Raw genomic sequence first — 22,865 nt, 5'->3', positions numbered from 1 at the left:
CCTCCTGATGTGGGCGCTGGGAACCAAACTTGGTTCCTAGCTCTTAACCGCTGAGTCATTTCTCCAGCCCCTTTAAAGGTCCTGTCTCCAAATATAGTCACATGGGGTGCTGGATTTGGGCCTCTGGCATGCGAACGGGGAGGAACTGTTAAGCCACCGAGGCCCAGAGATGTGACTCGGCCAGTCTCCCCCTGCAGCAGGTGTCTGGGTCTCCACCTCAGGGTTGCTGAGTCGGCCTGAGGCATGTTTGTGATATGCAGCCCGGGGGCTGCTGGGGCTGCTGGTCTGGAGCCCCACTCTGAACACCTCGGGGGTAGCATGATTTAGGGCTTCACCCTAAGGTCTGGGAAATGTTCCCTCTGTGGCCTGGGCTCTTGGTCCTGTTTTAATGACTTCCAGGGCAGAAACTTGGGTCCAGGCATCCTCAGGCCAAGTGTTCTGGCCTCTGGAGACGGGGGTCGTGGCTCATGCTTGGCTTTCTCTTCCTGTCCCCACAGGATAGGCGCATTCAGCCTCAACTCCCGGACAGGCAAGCCGATGCCGGCTGTGTCTAACGGGTAGGTCAGCGGGCGGCTCTGCCCCTCAGGCCCTTCCGCACGGGTAGGAAGACAAAGGGTCTTGGGTCCCCACATCAGGTCTCAGGCACCAAGATGGCAGCCTGCCCTCCTCTGTGCAGGCCCAGCGGGAGCCTGCCGAGCCCTGGTGGCTCTTGGGGCTTTGGGGAGTAGGGAGGGGCTGGGTCCTCTCAGTTCCCTCTTTCCCAGCTCGGCCCCCTTCTCTTTCTCCTCCCTTTTCCTCATCTAATACCCCCCTCTTGGCTCTCCCTCCTTCACGGTTTCTGTTTAAATATCAGCTTTCTCCTGTCTATGGAGTTGATTTGGCTCAAACACTCCCCCCCCCAGACACACACAGATACACACACACAAACACACACACACACACACACACACACACACACACACACACACACACACACACACACACGCTGCTTCCGTAGCTCACCGGCTACAGAGGGCTATCCACTTCCCCAGCTCCCACCCCGACTTTGTGCTTTTGGCTGACCTCATAAAAAACGTGGCCAACACAGACCCTGCGTGGTCTTCCCTCTCCTCTCCTGAAGAGCCCCCCTCCTGCCTTCTTTCCCATAACCAGGTGGGCCTAAGGGCCTTTGGGGCTGAGTAAGGGGGTCCCACCCAGCCTCCTGCAGATGAGGAAAGAGGCTGAAGGAGCCACGTGTGGACCCCCCCTCACAGCTCAGGACCGGTGTGGCTGCTGGTTTATGGGGAGAGGGGATACCAGCGAGCTGAGGGGGGAGCACAAGCAGACGTAAGAGAGGGATAAAGTCCAGAGGGAGAGAGGTGGGAAGAGGAAGGCCAGGCTGGTGGGAGCAGGTTGAGGCAAGAGAGGAGGATAAAGCGAGATCAGAAATAGAAGGTGGAGTCCACGGCAGAGCAACAGATGGAGAGCCAGGGGCGGAGGAGGCCGCTGCTGAGGACTCTGTCTGGTCTCCACCAGGCCAGGGTGTGGGGCCAAGTCACAGCACTGCCACCTGCCTGGGGCAGGTGTGGTCCCGATTCTGCTCCTCCATTGTGGAGAAACCTAGAGTGTGTCTTCAGCCCCAAGGAGGCTCCTCTGCTCCCAAGGCTGGTGCTGGGGGAAGCTCATCAGTGCATCTCAAGGGTTCCACGTACAGCGCGCTGCCGATCTGAGCCGGGCAGGAGGTGGGGTCTGGATTTCACAGCGCCCCACTATAGTGCAGCAAGAGTGCAGGGAGGGAAACTGTGTCATCTAGAACCTTCTCTGCGCCAGGCACTGTGTGCGCATGTCAGGAAAACAGTCCACGTCACTCTCATGTATGTGCAGGGGCAGAACCCTGGTCACAGCTGCTCCACAGCCTCACATATGACTCTTCCCCCTCAGTGACCCTATGATCCCCCTGTCTTAGTCTCAAACCTTAGAATGGCATGAGCTGGTTCTTGGGGCATGCGCGCCCCAGCCCCCACAGACAAGAGGAGTGGAGTATCCTGAGCAGATCCCCTCTCTTTGACTTGCCTTTCTGGAGGGACTTCTCTGCTGTAGATGGTCCCTTCTGGTCCTGCCTGGCCCCTCATCAAGTGGGGTATCTTTTGGCCCCAGAAGACCCCAGCCAAGGAATTCAAATGGAGGTAGCTGCAGGCAAGAGCCATGGAGAGAACCCCCTCCCCAAGACCCTAGCCCACCCTCAGCTGCTCCTCACTAGTGACTGGCTCAGAGCTGGAACCCCAGGGGACCCTGGGTAGCCGGGTACAGGGTGGCTAGCCCACAAGGTCTTTTGCCCACAGAAGTGGTCTTTGGATGGAAAGCCTCAGATCCACTGGTCCGGAAGCTTCCGGGTGAGTCTGGGTGCTGTTGCCAAGACCTCCCTGGTGGGCCTTGGGAGCAGGGGGCGGGCCACCCAGGCTGAGGGCCTAGCCCCAGCACACAACGCCCACTCAGCCACACTGCCCAGGCACTTCTGGGGACTTTCTCAGGGGTGTTGGGGGTAGAGGCCTGGATGGCACGGACCGGGCGTGGGAACGGCTGACCCAGGAGTGTCGGGTTGGTCTGTCCCTGTCTGGCTTCTCATTTTGGTCTCCTCTTCCTCAGTGGTGTCCCAGGGAAGAAGTGTGGCTCCATCATCCTGTCTGCAGAGGAGCTGAGCAACTGTAGGGTGAGTAGCAGCGGGTACTTCTCCGTGGCCCAGGATTTCCCGTCCCTGGAGGGAGCCCCGGTAGACAGGGCTCCTTGTGACCTGGCTGGCGTGACACTGTGACACCAGAGCTAGAAGGTTCCATCCTTACGGCTGAGCAGGGTGAGACCCAAGGCAGGAAGGACCAGGCTGCACCCCAGAGCCAGGCTCCTTCCAGGCCCTATCCCGTGGCCCTCGGCCCAGACTGCCCTCAACCCAGCACTGATGACCGAAGCCTTTCCGGCCTTGGGCACTTGACATTCGGTTGTCCCTTTTCACTTTGTCTCTGGCATCGGATGACACCCCCCCTGGGGAACAGAGGGAGAAAATGTATATGTGTGTGTGGGTATAAGTGTGAGTGCGTGTGCATGGGTGGACGTGAGTGTGGGCAGGTATGAAAACGAAAGGGTGGGTGTGGCTGCTGGGAAGCCAAGAGTCTGCTGTTCCCGGCAGCCTTTGGTTCTGACGCTTCGGTAGGATTGTGGAGATGCCGGTAATGGGGGTGGCTTACCACCGAGAAAGGGGTCAGGGCTCTGAGGGCGGATAATAAGGGGACGTGAGGTCATGATTTGTCGGGCAATGAGCGCTGCTCCGTTGGCTTTGGGTTGCTGTGATAAACGCCACAACCAGATGTGGCTTGGAGAGGAAAGGGTTGATTTCACTTCATAACCCCAGGTAATAGTTCATTGTTGTGGGTCGTCAGGGCAGGAGCTGGAGGCAAGAGCTTGAAGCCAGCTGCTCACTGGCTTGCTCTCAGGAGCATGACCAACTAACTAGCTTTCTTAGACAGCCCAGACTCACCTGCCTAGGTACGGCACCGCCCACAGTGGGCGGGGCCCTCCTACATCCATGAAGCATCCAGAAAATGCCTCAGAGCTGACGAGATGGCTCAGGGGCTGAAAGTGTGTTGTTCTTGCATTCGACCTGAGTTCAGTTCCCAGCGACAACAACGTCACGTGGCTCACAAATGCCTGTAACCCCAGCTCCAAGGCGACCAAACGCGTCTGGCCTTCACAGCACCCACATTCATGTGCACACACCCATTATACATACTTAAATATAATAAAATGAAATCTGAGAGAAAATGCCTCCCAGAATGACCGTGGACCAGCCTGATGGCGGGAAACCCTTTAGCTGAGGTTCCCGCCTCCCTGGGGACTCCAGGTGTGTGTAAAGTTGACGGTTGAAGCTGGTGATGACAGGACACACTAGTGCTAAGACCTAAGATGAGAGTCTTGCTTGTGCACGGGGGGTCAGGGGGAGGACTTGAGTGAGATTCCCGTTTCACCCAAGACTACGGCTTCTCTCTGAAACAAGAGGAAGCAGGCCTTGGCTCTATTCCAGGTCAGGCTGGCTGTAAGATCAGGACTCTGCCCCCAGGCCACCTAAACCAGGCCTCCCTGAGGTCAGTGAGGAACCCCTCATGAGGCAGAAGGGGTTGTGGGGGGCCTGGGTATCTGGGGACAGGGCTCCCCTGGAGCTATAGGAAAGAGAAGGAAAAACAAGACTTCCCGACCTGCCTGGATCAGAGCGACATTTCACCAGGATCCACCGGTTTAGAAAGCGTGACAGAACAAGTGTGATGTCATACATTCATTCCTTTTAGAATGATAATAGTGGGACCAATCCCAGCATTCAGGAGGCAGGAGCAGACTGATCTCTGTGAGTTCGAGGCCTGGTTTCCATAACAAGTTCCAGGACAGCCAGGGATACATAGAGAGACCCCATCTTAAAAAAAACAATCAAAAAAAGAATCAATATGGGGAACTGGAGAGATGGCAGAGTGGTTGAGAACACTGGCTGTGGGGCTGGAGAGATGGCTCAGTGGTTAAGAGCTCTGCCTCTTCTTCCTGAGGACCTGGGTTCAATTCCCAGCACCCACATGGTGACTCACAATTGTCTGTAACTCCTGTTCCAGGAGATCAACACCCTCTTCAGGCATGCACATGATGTACAGACACAAATGCAGCAACTCTTATATACATAGAACAAAACACACATATGTATATGTGTGTGTATATATGTATGTGTGTGTATATACATTAAAGAATCAACGTAGGTCAACGTAGGGTCTTCCCTTCTTAGTAAGTCTAAAGCCCTGGTTTTCATCCCCATATCAAATGAGCCAAGTGTGGAGGTGTAAGCCTATAATCCCAGCTCCCAGGAGGATCAGAAGTTCACGGTCACCCTCAGCTATATCGTGAGTATGAGGCAGGCAGAGCCACGGGAGACTGTTCCGTTAGAGTGTGTGTTGACGTTGAACAACATTTTCAAGGCACGGATGTTCTAGGTGGGAAGAGGGGCTTTGTAAACCTCTTGAACGTCTGGGGTCCTAGAAGATACCAGAAGGGGCTGAGGTATGTCTCAGCTTCAGAGTGCTTGCCCAACAGGCAGAAGGCCTCCCCTCGAATGCATGGGGTGGGGGAGACCACGGGATGGTCCCGTCTGTGTAGGTAGTGTGCTGTTCACATGGCCTGTGTGACGTTAGGCCACACGAAGGGTTCATAGATGTGGACTTGTTTATTTGTTCTCTTGTGTAGCATGAGGCTTCTAACACTCGGTAGTCAAGGTCCTCGGTTTCTATGAGGAGACTGAAGCGTGGAGAGATGAAGCCCAGGCAGGGCCACACGGTCACCAGTAGAAGTGATTTGGACCCAGGCATCCCGTTCCGGAGCCCAGACTTTAGTCATAACCTTGTCCTTGGGGGCTTCTGTGTGGAAGCAGAATTGGCTGTAGAGAGGTGACCAGAGGGATGCCACAGCTGCTTTCCTGGTGGTGGCGGCCCTCCCTGTCTGTTCAGCTACCTGAGTGGAGAGCAGGACACTGGGAATCAGGCTCGTCCAACCTGGACACCCGGGGCAGGGCTGCCTTCGGTCGTTGTGCCCTGAGGATCTGAGAAGAACCAAGGAAGCCCAGCAGAGCACTTCGTGAAGACAGACACTGTGTCTGCTGAGGGCCTGGCTGCTCCGACTAGGCCTCGAGCCAGGGTACATTCTTCTGTTGCTGAGCGCAGAGGCTCAAGGTTCCCCTGCTGAGGGGCCGTTGGGATAAGGTGATGAGGGTGGCGACTGCCTGACAGATGCTCAGGAGAGGCTGAGGGGAAATGCTTGATGGTCCAAATCCAGTCTCCCCTGAGCTCTTAGCCCAGCAGCCACCTCCTCCTCGGTGTATCTTTAAATACCGTCAGCTAGGACCCTTTGGACATTCTGAGCTCAGGTGCGCTGGTGCTCTTAATTGGTTTCCGAGCAGCTTGTAAACATTTTCCTTTACCACCTTAGACACCCCCCCGACTTCCTCTTCCTCCCTCTCCCTGCTCCTCCCCCCTCTTTCATCACCATGAACACGGCAGTCACCTTGGTGGAAGCTGCGCCCCGCACAGGGGAGGTTTGGGGGCTCCCTTCCTCCAGAGGCTGTCGGCTCCCTTTTCTTCTGGCACATCTTTGGCTGAATTCTCTCGTTCCCTAGAATCCTTGCAAGGAAAAGAGACTAATTCTCAGCATCTGGCTGAATTAAAATAATTACATGTGAGCAGCTTTGCAGCTCCCGCTTTGGGTGGGAGGACCAGAGGGGGAGGGTGGGCTGTGGGTCTGCAAGGCGCGGGGCTTCTTCCTGCCTTCAGCCTGGAGCCTGCGTGGGTGGCCAGGGACAGCAAGGGATGGAGTGGATGCCAGCCTGTCACAGGCTTACTTTAGTAAGTAAAAGAAAAGCCTTGCTCGTGTCGAATATTAATGCCAAGAAGGTTCCTACAATCAGATTGGATGCAAATACAGTTGGGGTCCTTATGTTGACCCCAACTGGTCAGCTCCCTAGTCACCCACATTGCCCCATGCCCAGTGGGGATGCTGATGTATTTCTGCAAGGTCCTCAGCTTCCTAAGGCTCTTGTTGACAAACACACCTTATGCTGGAGCTTGAACCCAGGGCCCTGCTCAGGATGGGCAAGCAATCCACCACTGAGCTATATCACCAGCCCTCTTTTTTATTTAAAAAGAAAGAAAGAAAAAAAAGGGGGGGAGACCATGTGTAGTGACACATGCCTTTAATCCCAGTACCTCAGAGGCAGAGGCTGGCAGATCTCTGAGTTCCAGGCCAGCCTAGGCTATATAGTGAGACCATGTCTCAACCAGAATAGGCCAGGGACAGTTTCTCAATAACTTGGACCGGTGGCCCTGTAGGTTCTGTGGGCTTATCTCCATCAGTGAAGCCAGCTTGGAGCATTGGAATTGGAATTCAGAGAGATGGGAGGTGCCGGCTGCACAGGCCATGGGAGGCCAGGACTCCTTGGCTTTTCTGGTTGGTTAGATCATCATGATTAGTACTCCTCCTTCAGGATGCTGATGGGGCTGGGGTGGGGAACTGCTTCACCTGTACCAGCCAGGGAAGCCCAAGCTTCATACTGTAGCATCCTGGGGTCCCCCCCACCCGGGAACGTTTCTAGACTGCTCAGAAATGCATTTGTTTCAAGTCAGAAAGTAAGTGTTTCACCCTCTCTGCCTGCTGTCCCCCAGAGTTCTAATTTAGTGTGAGAAATGCCAGCTGGCAATCCCAGCCTCTGCCCTGGCTCTCCACCCTGTCAGACCCACTGCCTCTTTTTATAACACATACTTCATGACATTCTTGATCCTGGAGGAAAATCCGTGGGCATTTTATTATCCTTGCCCATGTGGAAAAGCGGGTAGGAGGTAAGAAGTTCTTGCAGCCAGCTCCCTGGGAAGCAGGTAGCCTATGAAAAGGCCCTGGAGTCAGGAGAGAGAGAGGTAATGAGGGGTCAGGTGGGCTGCAGGTGTGGATGGTAGTAGGAGGGGCTGGATTCTTTTTCTTTTCTTCTTTCCTCACCCCTTTGTTTTGAGGGGATAGGGTTTCAAGATAGGGTTTCTTGCCGGGTGGTGGTGGCGGCGGCAGTGGGGGCACACGCCTTTAATCCCAGCACTCGGGAGGCAGAGCCAGGCGGATCTCTGTGAGTTCGAGGCCAGCCTGGTCTCCAAAGCGAGTCCCAGGAAAGGTGCAAAGCTACACAGAGAAACCCTGTCTCGAAAAACCAAAAAAAAAAAAAAAAAAAAAGATAGGGTTTCTCTGTGTAGCCCTGGCTGTCCTGGAACTCACTCTGTAGACCAGCCTGGCCTCAAACTCAGAGATCCTCCTGCCTCTGCCTCTCTGCTTGGATCAAAGGTGTGCTGCATGTGCCCAGGGAGGGGCTGGATTCTGTGAAACCTTCCAGCCAGGGAGTTCAGGGACTGGAGGGTGGTGTTTCTCCTTGCTGCGAACTTTGGAACGGAATAGCCATGGGAGGGAAGGGGAGAGAGAAGAGGAAGCCGTGGGTGAAGTGGGTGGGGGGTGTGGGTCCTCTGACACTCAGTTGCATTCAGGCTGAAGGGTAGGGAAGGCGTTTTGCCCCTTCTAGAACAGACATGAGCATCCTCCCTGAAACGCAATGTATAATTTCTTAGTCTCAGAAATAATTTCTCTAGTCAAATCAAAACAAAACAAAAGCGCCGTCTCTGAAGCTTAAATATGTGTGTGTATGTAATATCACATTAACCATGTTAGCCTGGGGAGATGGTTCAGTGGTTAAATCACTTCTGCACAAGCAGCGGGACCACAGGTCCCATCCTGAGAACCCACACACGGACGCTGAGTGGGTGTGGTAACCCTGTAACTCCAGCCTCTGAAGGTGGAGATGGACCCCCCTCCCCAAGAGCAAGCAAGCTAGCAACCGTAGTCACAGTAGCCTGCTGCTGGTTTGATTGACACCTGCCTCATAGAATAAGATGGAAAGTGATCGAGGAAGGTGCCCAACATCAGCTTCTCCTCCAGCCTCTACACACTCAAGCACATAATGCACACGCACTTGAATATATTTGTACCTACACACGTGAATGTACATACACGTGTACACACATGTGGAATAGAACAAAGGAAAAAAACAATGTTAATTCTGCACAAGTTGGGAAATATAGAAAAATTGTCCAAAGATAACCATTGTTACTGACATTTGGAGGACTTTTTTTTAATGGCTGCATATATACATCTTCTGGGGTACAATTTGGTACCTAGTGGTTTTGTTTTGAGACCTGGTCTCACTGTGTAGCTTCTGCTGGCCTGGAATTTGCTATTTGATACCAGGCTGGCCTCGAACTCACAGAGATCCTCTTGCCTCTGCCTCCCAAGTGTTGGGATTAAAGGTATGCACCGCATGACCAGCCAATATGGTACCTAGTATTTGGGCTGCAAGTTCCTGTCACTAGTCTTAGAAGTGAGTATTTCATAGCTACCTGTTATCCTCATCGGATGGGTGGACCATCATTTATTGATTATAGTTTCTCCTGCGATACATTTAAATAATACTGCATTGAATAGCTTATCCTTTTTGTTTGTTTTTATATGTGTTTATTCACTTTGTGTGTGTGTGTGCGTGTGCGTGCATACAAGCATGTGTACGTATGCCACAGGAAGCATGGGGAGTTTTCTCCTTCCACCATGTGGGGCTTGGCAGCCTTGGCAGCAAGCACCCTTACCCACTGAGTCATCTGTTTGTTTATTTCTGAGACGCCGCCTCATTCTACAGTCCACGCTGGCCTAGAACTCCTTCTCCATCCCACACGGGTCTCAAGCTCCCAGCAGGGCTCCTCCTCCTGGGATCCCACGCATGCGCCGCCATGCCCGGCTCACATCCTATTCTAATTGTTTCGTTTTCCTTCCGAGGAGCAATGGATTTAGGTCAGCTTCCCAGACCGCAGGCTGGGTGAGTGGGAGGGAAAGTGGTCAGCGGAGGGTTTTCAGCTTCCAAAGGATCAAATCAGCAGACCCACAGCGGACTGGGTTGTTTGGGAAGTCGGCCATCACCACAACAAAGAAAAGCCAGCTTGACCCCAAGGCCCTGTCACAGTTAATGTAACCAACAAAGGCTCTGTCTCCCCGGGCTGTGTGACCAACACCAATCTGATGGACATCGGCACCAGGCCTCCGCGCTGATAACCCCTCATCCACCTTTGTCCATCCCTCTTTCCTCTCTCTCTCTTCTCCTACCTGCGCCCAACCCCCAAACTCTCCTTGGCTCCAGGTTGAGTCACCTCCTGATGGGATGTAGTTTCAGAGTCCTAGATAGATTTGATGTGTGTGTGTGTGTGTGTGTTGGGGAGGGGTGTATGCACACACCTGTGTACAGTCCCATGCAGGGCCCAGGGAAGGACATCAGGTGTCTTCCTGTATCACTTTCCACCTCGCTCCTTTGAGGCGGGATCTCTCCCTGACCCGGACACTGCAGGGCTTTTGTTTGTGTGGCCAGGCCGGCCGACAGCTGGCAAGCACCACACCTTCCTGTCTGTGACCCCCCCCCCCCAGCACTGGGGTGACAGGCTCATGAGACCCGCTGGTTTGCTCTGTGGGTGCTGGGATCTGAACACAGGTCTGCGTGGCTGCATAGCAAGTACTCCTGGGCTCGCTGTGGCCCTCTTTTGTGGTGGTTGTTTATTTGTGGGTTAATTTTGAGGTGGTCTCACTAGGTAGCCCTGGCTAGCCAGGAACTTACAGAGATCTGCCTCTGCCTCTGCCTCTGCAACACTATGCCTGGTTCCAGCCCTCCTTTTTAAGTAACACTGTGTGTGTGTGTGTGTGTGTGTGTGCGCGCGCGCGCGCGTGCGCGCACATGCGCGCGCGCATATGTATATGTGGGCATGTGTGCCTTTGCGTGTGTATGTGTGTATATGTATGTGTATATGCATGTATGTATGTGTGTGTATATGCATGTATCTGCATGTATGTGTGTACATGCGCTTGTGCTTGCTTGTGTGTTTGTATGTCCATGTTCATGTAGAGGCCAAAGGATAGCCTTGGTTATCATTCCTCAGGCGCTGTCCACCTTGGGATTTTAGACAGGCCCTCACCAGCCTGGAGCTCACCAGTGGGTTAGGCTGGCCAGCCAGCGAACCCCAGGGTGAGCCTCTCTCTGCCTGTCCAGTGCCGGAATTGCAAGCTTGAGCCACCACGGGTGCTGGGATTTGAACTCAGAACCCAGCACTTTACTGACTGAGTCATCTCCCTAGCACCCTGATCCCACCCCTGTAGACTCACATACACAATCTAGACTCAAACACACACACACACACACACACACACACACACACACACACACACACACACACACAGGCACACACAGAGCACCTTTTTATCTGACTGAAAAGAACAGTGTGCTAATTCTAGGAACTCTGGAAAATCCAACAGACCAAAAGGCAATAGATATACCATGCGAGGTCCTGTTGTCCATTTAAAAACGTCCTCAGGGTTGGCTTGTAAGTTGATTAAGAACTCAAGCGCCACTGTTTGCCAGGTGCGTGACTCCAGGCGAGTTACTTGACTTTCTGTGAATCAGCTGCTTTGTTTATGAAAATGTTCCTCGTTCATCATTTTAGTGTTTATCACGGATTTTTTTGTGTGTGCATTGATTCTTTTTAGTGATGTTTAAACATTTATTTTGACCATCGAGTCCTTGAGGTGCCCTTACGTTTCACATTTGCCTCCTGACCCGAGGGCAGCACCATGGGCACCGTGCCTGCTGACCTCTGGGCCTGACCTCTGACCTCCTCAGCCTTCTTCCGGGGGTGGGGAGCTGGGAGGGCTGAGGTGCTGGAGGAAGCCTGGCCCTGTTGCAGAGAAAGGCTGCCTGCTGAATCTCGGAGGCAGAGCAATTAGCATGCGGGGATATGCAAATTGAAGCAATCCTGCTGTTTTAGAGAAACTTAATATGTTTTTTAAAAAGATAGGGTGAAAGGCAGAAATTGCAGGAAATTATATATCTTGGGAGCGGGTTTTATCTTCCCTGCCACTGATTCCCACGGGCTCCCAGGCTGGGAACAGCATCTCTTGGGCTCAGAGAACCCCAACTCAGCATCAGACCCCCAAACCCGACCCTCACAGGAACCCTGGGATCCAGGCCACCAGCTCCACTCTCCCAGCCTCCCCTCAGATCCACACGGTGTCAAGAGTTCGACCCATCTGCTAACTGCACTGATGGGGAACAGGGGAGGTTCAGATCATCACCCTCTCCCCAGGCACAGGCTGTGATGCAGGTCAGGGATAAGGCTTGGCCAGCATGTGCCAGCCCTCGGGTCCCATCCTCATCACAGGCCGGGACCTTGAGTCATTCCTGCGCCCGGGACTCCCCCACCGAGTGCCCATCGGGGACCTTTGCTTTGGTGACAAGCTGGAAATCTCTCTGAAGGTCCGTGTTGCCTTCCAGGGGTCCTGTGTCGAGGTACAGCAGTCACAGTGGGCGCTAGGCAATTGTTGCTGGGTCTAGATTGTGTGTGTGTGCTGGAATGGAGAAGAGCCTGCCGAGCGTCACTTATCTACCATAGACAGGAAACCCGCTGTCACACGGTCACACCCTGGCTGAGCTTTCCACCCTGCTGGAGTTCAGAGCCTGCTTTTTTTTTTTTTTCCCTTTTTAACTAGTTTGCACAGAGGCCCTTCTAAACAGATTTCACACTTCTCTGCCTCCTCCACTGGAGGTTATAGAACATAATTAAGCTTGCCTTGGGGATGCAGGGTCATTATTTAGAATCTCAGTTACGCATCTCTGGAGCTGTGCTGTGTGGCTTCCAGCAAGGGTGTTACCCACTCTGTGCTTTCGCCTTCTTGGAAGTCTTTCCTTTATTTCTTACACTTCGCTTATTTGTGTTGCATGTGTATGTGTATGGGCATGCGTGTGCATGGCATGTGTGTGCATGGCAAACATGGTCAGAGGACAGTGTGCAAGAACTGGTTCTTTGTTCCCACTGTGTGGGTCCCTGGGGTTGAACTTACTCAGGCTTAGTGGCAGGAATTCAGCCTTCGTGGGCCCTTGTGTGAGAACGTGCGTGCGTGCGTGTGTGCGTGCATGTGTGTGTGTGTGTGTGTGCGCGCGCGCGCGTGCGTGCGTGCGTGCGTGCGTGCGTGCGTGCGTGTGTGTGTGTGTGTGTGTGTGTTAGTATTTCACTATGTATTCCTCCCTGGCTGAGTAGTCTGCAACTCTCACTATGTGGACTAGGCTGGCTTTGAACTCACGGAGATCTGGAAGCCTCTGCCTCCTGAGTGCTGAGCCCCTCTTCTGAGTAAAACAGGCAGGAGACCAGTGTCCAGATCCCTGAATTGTTGATGGGATGAAGTGCACGTAGACGTAAGGTCGCGGTGGAGATGGCACCGCGGCTGAAAGCGCCTGCTGTGCCAGTGTTGAGGACCTTTGAGTCCCCAGACTCCACAGAAGAACCGGATGGATACTCAGTGCGAGCGAGTGGCTGTCATCCTAGGATGACACCCACTTCCTGCAGCAAGGTGGGAAGCTCCAGGCTAATCCTCAGAAGCTTCGGGAAGGCCAGCCTGGCCTGTGAGACAGTGAACAACAGAGACTGTCTAAATGAAGTGGAAGGCAACTAATACCTTGGTTGCCCTCTGCCTTCCACAAGCATGCACACACACACACACACACACACACACACACACACACACACACACGCATTCACACACGCATGCACACCCCCCCCCTTTTAAATCGGTGGGCGTGTTATATACAGCCTGGTTATACTGCCAGCCACCAGTGTTCTGCCACCGTTCTGTCTTCACGGGTGATTCGCCTCCACAGGAGAGCCAAGAGAAGCTGATGGACAGTAGGCTGGACCCCAGGGTCTTCAGGCACAGCTTGCCTTTCACTGGGGACACCACATTGGGCTAGGTGAAAAGGTGAACATTGATTGACATCTGCCATGCCTGGCCAGGGTCCCCCACAGCTGGGGGCCAGGGTTCTGAAAGGTCAGAGTCTCAGAGGACAGAGTCAAGGAGTGGGGTGGGGGACTTGTGTCCTGAGGGGGAGGTAGGGGTGGGGTAAGCCTGAGAAGGATGAAGCCTGAGGGAACGGAGTCTGAGAGAGGTGTGACCCTACCTACCCAGGAAGGGGGCAGGGTCCTCAGAGGGCTTGGCTGCCTCTTTGCAGATGTCAGGGCCGTGGGGCAGAGAGCTGTTCTGGGGGTCAGAATTAGCTCTGCTTGATGAGCTTGGTAAGCCTCCCCTAATCCTCCCAGCCCCTTCCCCACACCCTCCCTGTTCCCCACTGTGAGCCTTTGGCCCCTGTTCTATTCCTTGTCCCGCCCCTTCTTAGGGTGTTGGGTGGGAACACTGGTTAGTGGGAGAGGATGCCTAGCCTCGAGTGTCCTCTAGGAACCACACAGGAATATGAGGGCAGGGGCATGGAGGGCACTGCCAGGCTTTAGGGTTAGCAGGCCATGCTCAGAATGGCCTTGGTTTGCCATGTCACCACGGTGAGCACTGGAGGGATTACACATGGAACACGTCATCCCTTGACCTCCTGTGCTTCTCACACAGCGAGGGGAACCAGAGGCTCTGAGAGGTTACCCGCCTTCCTTGGGGGTCACATAGCGTCAAAGTGGTAGAGCCAGGGTTTGAAATCGGGGCAGCTTCAGATCCAGCTGCTTCTCCAGCCCACTGGTCCTCAGGGCCTATGCACTGTTTACTGCTGGGGAAGCGGTGCCTGTGTCCCGCAGGTAAACCTGGGGCTTGTGCCAGGCATACTTAAGATGCTCCCTTGTGCCGGGTGGATCCCAGCACTTGGGAGGCAGAGGCAGGTGGATCTCTGTGAGTTTGAGGCCAGCCTGGGCTACAGAGCGAGATCCAGGAAAGGCACAAAGCTACACAGAGAAACCCTGTCTTGAAAAACAAAAACAAAACAAAACAAAAAAGCTACCTTGTCTGCCGGGCAGCACTCAGGAAGCAGAGACAGGTGGATCTCTGAATTCAAGGCCAGCCTGGTCTACAGAGCGAGATCCAGCACAGCCAGAGCTACACAGAGAAACCCTGTCCCCAAAAACAAGCAAACAGAAGGTGCTACCCACCCTGTCTGCCGCTGCCAGTCCCTGGGATCCCCCTGCCTCACCACCCTGTCCTCCCTCCTTTCCAGGATGTGGCCACAATGCAGTTCTGTGCCAACAAGCTGGACAAGAAAGATTTCTTCGGGAAATCTGACCCCTTCCTGGTGTTCTACAGGAGCAATGAGGACGGAACGTGAGTTTCCCTGACCCACCCCACGGCACCCGAGCACCAGGCCCGGCTGGGGGGGTGTGGCCACCCCTGGGGCCCCTGCTGTGTGGAGCTGATGCCCTGGTGAAGCCACTGTGGGGACCTGGCATTGACGCTGGGAGGCGCTCAGCGGTGGTGGGGGCTGTGAGTGCCCTGGGGCGTGTGCAAAGGCAGGGTTAGATCAGAAATGCCTCCTCCTGCACCAGCCCCTCCCCTCCCAGATCTGAGAACATCCGCAAAGGTTCCCCAGCTGCATTCCAGACCGGGCAGTGCTGTGACTTTTCCCCATGGCTACCAAGCGTATGTTCAGAACTAGAGTGGAGACCCTGTTCTCCCTTTCCTCTCATTAAGCTGGATCTAAGGGAAACATACACAGCGCACTGGCCAGTGTAGGTCAACCACACAGAGAAAGACCCAGGGCTGAAGATCTGAGAACCTAGATTCCCCCCTTCCCCCCTCTCCCCCCCCCCCCAACCAGCTGTGTGACCCAGGGCACGTTACAGCCCCCTCTCTGGGCCTATATTCTCATCTACGAAATGAAGCAGTTGGATGAGGTGGTCTCCATGGTCTCTTTAAGCAGCCGGTTCTGGGATTCTACAGAAGGCGGAAGTGATGAGGCCAGGAGGGTTAATTGGAGAAAGGCGGCCAGGAAGAAAATGGGTCCTTGGGGTGGAGTGAGGAGCAGAGTGCTGGACGGCCAGAGAGCCAGCCTGGTGCAGAGCTAGAGCCCAGGGCACACTGGCCTCCTTGTGCTGAAGTGTGCACACACATGATTTTGTGTGTGTGTGTGTGTGTATTGGGGGCAGGGCAGCAGCAGTAGGCAGGAGGTGTGTTTCCACGCAAGAGAAAACTGATTTTTAAACCTGAACTACCGAACAGGAAATTAGGTGTGATCATTTGCATGACAAAGGGCTTTGTCTCTGGGAGGACTCCCAGCAGGGTGCTTTAAATATTCCCGAACGTTCTAACTTGGTTTTGGTGGAGGGAGGAAGAGGAAAAGGCTGGGGGGGGGTGTCCGCTCTCTACTCGGGTGTCCATGTACTGTCCCCTCTGGAGAGGCTGAGCCCTGGCCCCGTAGTGCCCTGGTGGGGGGCAGGAGGAGGGTTGGGGCAGGAGAGTGGCCCTGGGAGGCCGTGGGCAGTGGGCGGTGCGGGAAGGATCTGGGGTTCGTGACTGTGGCTGACACGTGGGAGGTGCCCGAGCTGAGCTGTGGGTGGGAGCAGGGCAGGGATGGAGCAGAGGGGCATCATGGAGTCCCGTGGGGACCAGAGCTGAGGCCTTTTCCTCCTCGTGGAGTCAGGGGATCCCAGAGTGCTAGGGATGCCGGAGGAACTGGTACAGTGGCTGAGGCCTCGGGAGTTATTTGCGTTGAGTGTCTCTCAGGTGTGACAGAGCTTCCTCAGGGGAGACCTTGACCCCTGAGAGGCCTATGGGGTACTGGAGAAATTGACCGGGGAGCACACAGCAGGGACCAGTGCCCTTTCCTCCTCAAGGCAGACTGGGCTGGAGAGGAAGGGTGGTGGTGGTCATCCATGTGTGAGGAGAGGAGAGGGGTGGGTCGTGATAGGGAGGTCAAGGCAGCAGGAGCTAGGGGCAGTTGGCCACCTTATACCTTCAGTCAGGAAGCAGAGCATCCCAAGTCCAGGAAATGAGTGGTGCGTGTGTGTGTGTGTGTGTGTGTGTGTGTGTGTCTGTCTGTCTGTCTGTCTGTCTGTCTGTCTGTCTGTCTATCTGTGACTGTGTATGTGTGTGTGTGTCTGTGACTCTGTATGTCTGCCTGTGTGACCATATGTGTCTCTGTGTGTGACTGTGTGTGTCTGTCTCTGCCTCTATGTGAGTGTCTCTGTATGTGACTGTATATGTGTCTATGTGTGTGTGAGAGACTGCATGTGTATGTGTCTGTGTATGTGTCTCTGTGTGTGTGTGTGTGTGTGTGTGTGTGTGTATGTCTGGGTCTGTGTGTGTCTGTGTGTCTATGACTATGTATATAGGTGTGTCTGTGACTCTGTGTATGTCTGCCTGTGTGACCATATGAGTCTGTGTGTGTGTGACTGTCTCTGTGTCTGTGTATGAGTCTACATGTGTATGTGTCTGTGTATGCATCTCTCTGTGTGTGACTGTGTATGTGTGTGTCTAAGTCAGAAGATAACTTCTGGGAGTCGACCATCCCAGTCCTAGGGATTGGCTTGGGTCATTAGACAAGTGCCTTTTCCTCAGCCCCAGCCATTCTTCTTACACTCAGGGAAAGGCTTGCCTGGGGATGCACAGCTGGCCCTAGGACTGGGACTCACATCTGTCTGACAGATGGGTGACACTCTCCTAAACTCATGCTCCAACTGTGCGTCAAAAGGAACGGTCTACCGGGACCACTTGGCATAGTGGAGCCCGGGACCAGGCGAGCGCAGAGGGGAGCCAGCCGGGGAGCCTGTGGATCTGATGGGAGGTGCAGCAGAGCTTAAAGGGAGCAGTTTGAGGGAGTGCCTGAGACAGAAGCAGGACCACCCGGGAAGGTGGTCTGGGAAGGAACATGGAGGAGAGAACTGGGCGGGGGGCTAAGGAGACCCACTTGAGCCGTTGGGCCGTGAAGGAAGGACAGAGGTCTGCGTGGGAGGCCTGAGGCGGCTGGGTAAAGCCCACCCTTTGGTGGAATGTTCCAGATCCCTGAAGCCCAGGATGCCTCTGCAGCCTGGCTCCTACGGACATCTGCTCCTTGTCACCCTCTGTTACCCTCGGCCACCTGCCCCAGCCCCTGGCACTGGGCCCCTCCTGCCCCATACCTGTCCCCTCCTCCAGCTCTAGGGTTAGCTACAAGGTCTCCCACGTGGATGTCACACTCCAGCGGGTGGGCGAGGAGAAGCAGAGAAGAGAAACACTCAGCCTGGTGACAGGGAATGACATTTTGACTTGAAAATTGCCGAAGAAGAAGCGGTACAGGCTGTGTGGGCTTGGGTGGGGCCCTGGCGCTTCCTGGTGACCTTTCCAAGCTGGAATGTCACTGGGGTGGGTGCTGGGAGAGCTTTGCCCATCCTGAGGCAGGGCTGCTCCTGAGATGGGGGCTCGCATGGCTAGGGGAGTGGGCAGGACTCACAGCACAGCCTATCCACGCGATTAACAAAGCAGGTTCTTGGATTCGGGGGGGGGGGGGGCGGGCGGGGGGGCACTCAAGGAACTCGGGTGGCCCAAGGAGAGGGCTTTGCCTCCACTGGACTGAAATGCCCACGAAAACAATGGAATCACTCCCCAAGATGCACAGCTCCTGCTTAGTTTTTTTTTTTGGTTTTGTTTGTTTGTTTGTTTTTTTCGAGACAGCCCTTGGCTGTTCTGGAACTCACTCTGTAGACCAGGCTGGCCTGGAACTCACAGAAATCCGCCTGCCCCTGCCTCCCGAGTGCTGGGATTAAAGGCGTGTGCCTCCACCGCCCCAGTTACTTTTTTTTTTAAATGGTTGATAACTAGGCATGGTGGCAATACTTAGAATCCCAGCACAAGAGAGGCGGAGGCAGAAAGATGAGAAGTACAAATCCATCCTAAGTGACATGAGACCCTATCACAAAATAAAAATAAACAAACAAACAAAAGATGATTGCCTGTCTACTAGGGCCAGCCGTTGTTCTGGGCTACACCGGTCATCAACATCGGGAGCACTTTTTGTTCTTGTGGGCCTTCATTTTCCTGACGGAGCATGACAGAATGTTTTAGGAGAGAAACGGACCGTGTCAGATGGTGACAAACGAGATGAGAAGGAAGAGCCTGGAAGGGGAGAGACAACGGGTTGTCACAGTCAGGGTTGGCACATTCGAGACATGGCAGTGGGAGCGGTTCCTGGGGGCGACGTCTGGCTGGGAGGTGGAGGAGATTGCGTGCAGGGACGGAGCCAGGGATGGAGAAAGTGTCTGGGTGGAGGCCGGGGGCGGGGGGCGGCAGGCACACGCACACGCTTGCATACACCCACCCGCCTGGCCCTGAGGTTCACCTCCCGGGTTCCCAGGAAACAACTGCCCACAGAGAAAGAGTGTGGTCAGAGCCACACAGTAGGCTGGCCCCAGGACAGTGGCTAGAACTCAGGTCCCTGACACTCCTCGCAAGGTGTGCTGCTCCAGTCAGGGCCCTGCCTCCTTCCAGAACTTCTCTGCTGTGCCATCTTGTGTAGCCTGGCTGTGGCCGTTGAGGGTGGCGCCTCCTGTCACAAGTCGGAGGAGGCTGCGACATTGGCCATCTGAGCTTCCGCCCTGATGCCTTTCCCTTAATTCTTCTCGGCCAGGTTCACCATCTGTCACAAGACCGAGGTCATGAAGAACACCCTCAACCCGGTGTGGCAAACCTTCTCCATCCCCGTGAGGGCTCTGTGCAACGGGGATTATGACAGGTGAGAAGAGACGTCTTCTCCTCAAGGGGCAGAGCATAGGGCACCTGGGATGTCCGGGATGCCCTGGTCTGGAGTTCTTCATTGCCCTGGGAGGGGCGGACGGCAGCAGAGATAAGAGATGAGGCAGGAGGGACCTAGCTCTAGCCACCTCACTCTTGGCCACTTGTCAGGATCCCAGGGACACCCCCTGCCAACCTGGTGGGCACAAGTGAGGGGCGGGGGTGGGGACGATAGCATTTATGAAGTGTTTCATCATATCCCATGCCAGCCTGTCCTTCTCTTCCTCATCTCTGTGCATTGGTACCAGTGCCTGAGTTCTGCCCCGACTGACTGACTGAGGGCGCGGTCAGCCTGGGCAAGCTCTCACCTGTCTGTCTCTCAACTGTCCTTCCCTGAAAAATGAGCCTGGGAATCCTGCTGACCTCCCAGGGCGCTCACAGGAAGCCAGCAGGAGGAGTGATAATGTCCCACAGTCAGCGTCCTGCCTGCTCATTTCCTGAGCCTCAGCCATGTGCCACATCTGGCTGGGAAGTCAGCTGGGAGCACATGTGCCCACCTCACCCTCTACCCAGCGTCACAGAGCTTAAGTGTTGGTGAGGGAGGCAGCCATTAATCCAGCAATCACACGGAGAAACATGTCATTATCCACCGCAGAAGGTGCCGGAGGGAGCAGGGGGGGCAGGTCGGATGGGTGCCGCAAGACAGGATTGGTCTCCGTGAAGTCACTGAACCGCTGGCTGAAGGAGTGGGGTGTCTGCTGGCCGCTCCCACAGAAGCCCTGGGGCATCAGAACAGACACCTTGGGGGTACACTAGGACTCTGCACAAGGTTTCCAAGGGTGTAGGTATGGGGTTGGTGGCACCTCTTTCCCTCCAGGGACACTCTCAGGTGCTCATCTAAGATGCACGGTGGCTCCCTTTTGTCCCCTTGGCTGGGACAGAAACACAGCAGCCTGTTCCCCGGGTGTTCAGTACCTTATGTCCAGTCTGACTATGTGACCTTCTGGGGCAGGTGGCAGTCTCTGTCTTCTGGGACCTTCTGTTCTGACCATGCGAGCTTAGACATACACAAGTCCCATAGACAGCTAAGTAATTGCGCAGAATGAGCCGGGACAAAGTGAATGTTGTGGTCAGACAAAGCCCTGGTACACCCTAGCTGGGTCCCAGGGCACCTGGAGTTGGGGAGGGGACAGAACAGCATTGGATTCTGAAGGAGGCTGGGGACAGCTGGAAGGTTGGGGGTGTGGGTCCTGGGCAAGGGGCTTGGAAAGGGTGGAGAACCAGAAGATGGAAAGGCAGACTACAGTCACGTAAACCTGCCTCCCCAGGGAGGGGTTCCCAGAACCCAGCTGTTTCGGAGATAGACAGGGAGAGGGATAGCATGAGTGGAGCCTGGGCTGACCACTGGTCCCCTGGAGGAGGTGAGTGGTGAGAAGTGTAGACAGGCCTGAGCCCAGCTCCGTCTTCCTCCAGGGTGGCTGACTCTCTTCTCCATGGCTGGGCGCAAATTGTTGGTGACATGATTGGCAGCAGAATTAATCCAGGGGCCAATGTGTCTGGCTGAGTCTTACCCTGGCCTGGCATTGCCTGGAGCGCCCACTGAGGAGGTGCTGTGGGAGGCCACTGCCCTCTCCTGTAGCCCTCTGGAGGACTCAAACCATACAGGGTGTTGCTGTGCTGGGTGCTTTAGGGGCCCATTGGCCACTCAGGTTGCCCCAGGCCAGCGGGGAGGCAGACTGGCCACGATCACGGCTGTGGCTCTCAGTGACCCCTCACCTCACCTCACACTGGGTCTACCCGACGCCCTGAGTATGAACTGAGTCCATCCCCCCGGCAGCCTGGGAGGAGCTCCGCATGGCTGGGCTCCATAGAGAAGAGGATGAGTCCCAGAGAGGATGGGGACCGTCCAGCATCATGCTTCCAGCCATGGTGGAGAGAGACTCAGGAGTTGGGCCAGGCTGGCTCTAAAAGCTGTTCCTAAATGGCCATGACGCAGTGTGGCAGGGGATCTGGGGAGGCTCAGAGACCTTTGTTCAGGGTTGAGGGGCTTGAGCTCTGGGGACCTGAGATGGGGACACCCAGCGAGGTCATTTCAATCCTTAAAGTGTTTCAGGGTCCTTCTGACATTAATCTCAGGTGGTTCAGAGAGAGGAGAGGGAGAGGAAACGGCAAGAAGGAAGGTCCAAAAGGCCTTGATATCTGGCTGGCTGGGGGAGACGTGTGTGCAATGCTCTCACTTGGCACTCAGTACCAAGCGTGACACGGCCAGATTCTTACTGTAGATGCCACCTCTGGGCTCATCCCTGGCCTGGGGTCTCCCTTACCACGTTCCTGTGCTGTGTGTCTCCATTCCCAAACAGAACCAAACCTGAATGGCCCAGCTGAGCAGAGCTCACGTCAAAGGTGGTGGTGGGGTCAGAACCCCTCCAGCCTGGGGTGGCAGACAGGGCCCCGGTGACAGGAAGCACTTCCCCGGTGTTCCCAGACTCTGTCCCACTGTCTTAGCGTTCTGAGTTGAGGATTTCCCTGATTAGAGGGGGGTCCGCCTGGATCCGGCTGCTGTTACCCACTCACACCGTGGCGGGGAGCAAACAGGTCGTGAACTCACCTGAGCTGGGAGTGTTCCATCACCACCGCTTCTGTGGGGCCCGTGGACATGGAGGTGGTGTAGGGAGGGGCCAGGTCCACTACCAAATGCTTCAAGCATGGCTGCAAGGGCCGCCTCATCCTGCGTAGCACACGGCGAAACTGGCCTCAGAAGGGGCAGTCCATACGCGTCTCCCTGCTGCTGCTGGTGGAGGCATGGTCTGCCCCTCACTACAGTTTCTTTCAGAGTGTCTGCTGGGGAGGGAAAGCCTTGAGGGCCTGTCAGCCCTAGGGTCTTGTGAGCAGCCTGGAAATGTCCCCTCTTCTGCCCTGAGCAGCCATTAGTACTGCCATGGTCCAGAGGTGACGACGGTGTATTGTAGCAGGCTTTCTTTTGGGCCACCAGCCAGCTCCCAAATCATGACACGGAGACTTCTTATTAGTTACGAATGCTCGGCCTTATCTAATGCCTGTCCCACTAGCTCTTAGAACTTGAATTAAGCTGTTTCTCTCCACCTACGTTTTTACCTCAGGGCTTTTTACCTTTCATTCTGTACATAGTACTTTCACTGCGTGCTGTGTGTCTGTCCCCAGGCTGGCCCTGTGCGTCTCCTCATTCTCTCCTCTCTCCTTCCCCAAGCCTAGATTCCTCTTCCTACTTATTCTGTCTGCCAGCCCTGCCTATCTCTCCTCTGCCTAACTATTGGCCATTAAGCTTTTTATTAAACCAATCACATGCCTTAGGCAGGCAAGGAGAAACAGCAACACATCTTTACATAATTAAACAAATGCAGCATAAACAACTGTAACACATCTTTATATCTTAAACAAATGCAGTATAAACAACTGTAACACATCTTTATATCTTAAACAAATGCAGCAGAAACAATTTTTTTACATTGTTAAAGTAATATTCTGCAACATAAACAAATGTAACGCATCTTTGCCTCCTTAAAGTACTATTCCGCAACGGTGTATACTATGGTTCATACTGGGGGGGAGACCTCAGATTTCACCTGCACCCCCACCCTGTCAGTCTCTCTCTGATGGAGCTTTGTGGTTCCAGCCCCAGGTGTCAGGGGCCTGGGACGTTAACTCCTGACCTTTTACTCTGAGCATGCTCTGGTGCCTCCTGTGTCTTTGTG

General features: G+C 54.7%; 1 protein-coding gene across 4 annotated transcripts in view; it reads left to right on the top strand.

Annotated features, from left to right (window-relative positions):
* The window catches only part of Cpne5 (copine 5), a 77,515-nt gene that overhangs the window by 31,593 nt on the left and 23,057 nt on the right, over window positions 1-22,865 (top strand). For 2 of the 4 annotated variants that reach the window (XM_016001651.3, XM_076558405.1), the window contains 5 exons: window positions 498-557; window positions 2,322-2,372; window positions 2,626-2,689; window positions 14,651-14,754; window positions 19,031-19,135. In XM_016001651.3, coding sequence (XP_015857137.1) covers window positions 498-557; window positions 2,322-2,372; window positions 2,626-2,689; window positions 14,651-14,754; window positions 19,031-19,135 — 384 coding nt within the window. The remainder of the gene's footprint in view (window positions 1-497; window positions 558-2,321; window positions 2,373-2,625; window positions 2,690-14,650; window positions 14,755-19,030; window positions 19,136-22,865) is intronic. The other 2 variants (XM_006983091.3, XM_076558406.1) reach the window with 1 other exon arrangement.

The sequence above is a fragment of the Peromyscus maniculatus genome, chromosome 21 (genome assembly GCF_049852395.1).
Source record: "Peromyscus maniculatus bairdii isolate BWxNUB_F1_BW_parent chromosome 21, HU_Pman_BW_mat_3.1, whole genome shotgun sequence".
In the NCBI taxonomy this organism is placed as follows: Eukaryota; Metazoa; Chordata; class Mammalia; order Rodentia; family Cricetidae; genus Peromyscus; species Peromyscus maniculatus.
This window is presented reverse-complemented; position numbering and strand designations above follow the sequence as displayed.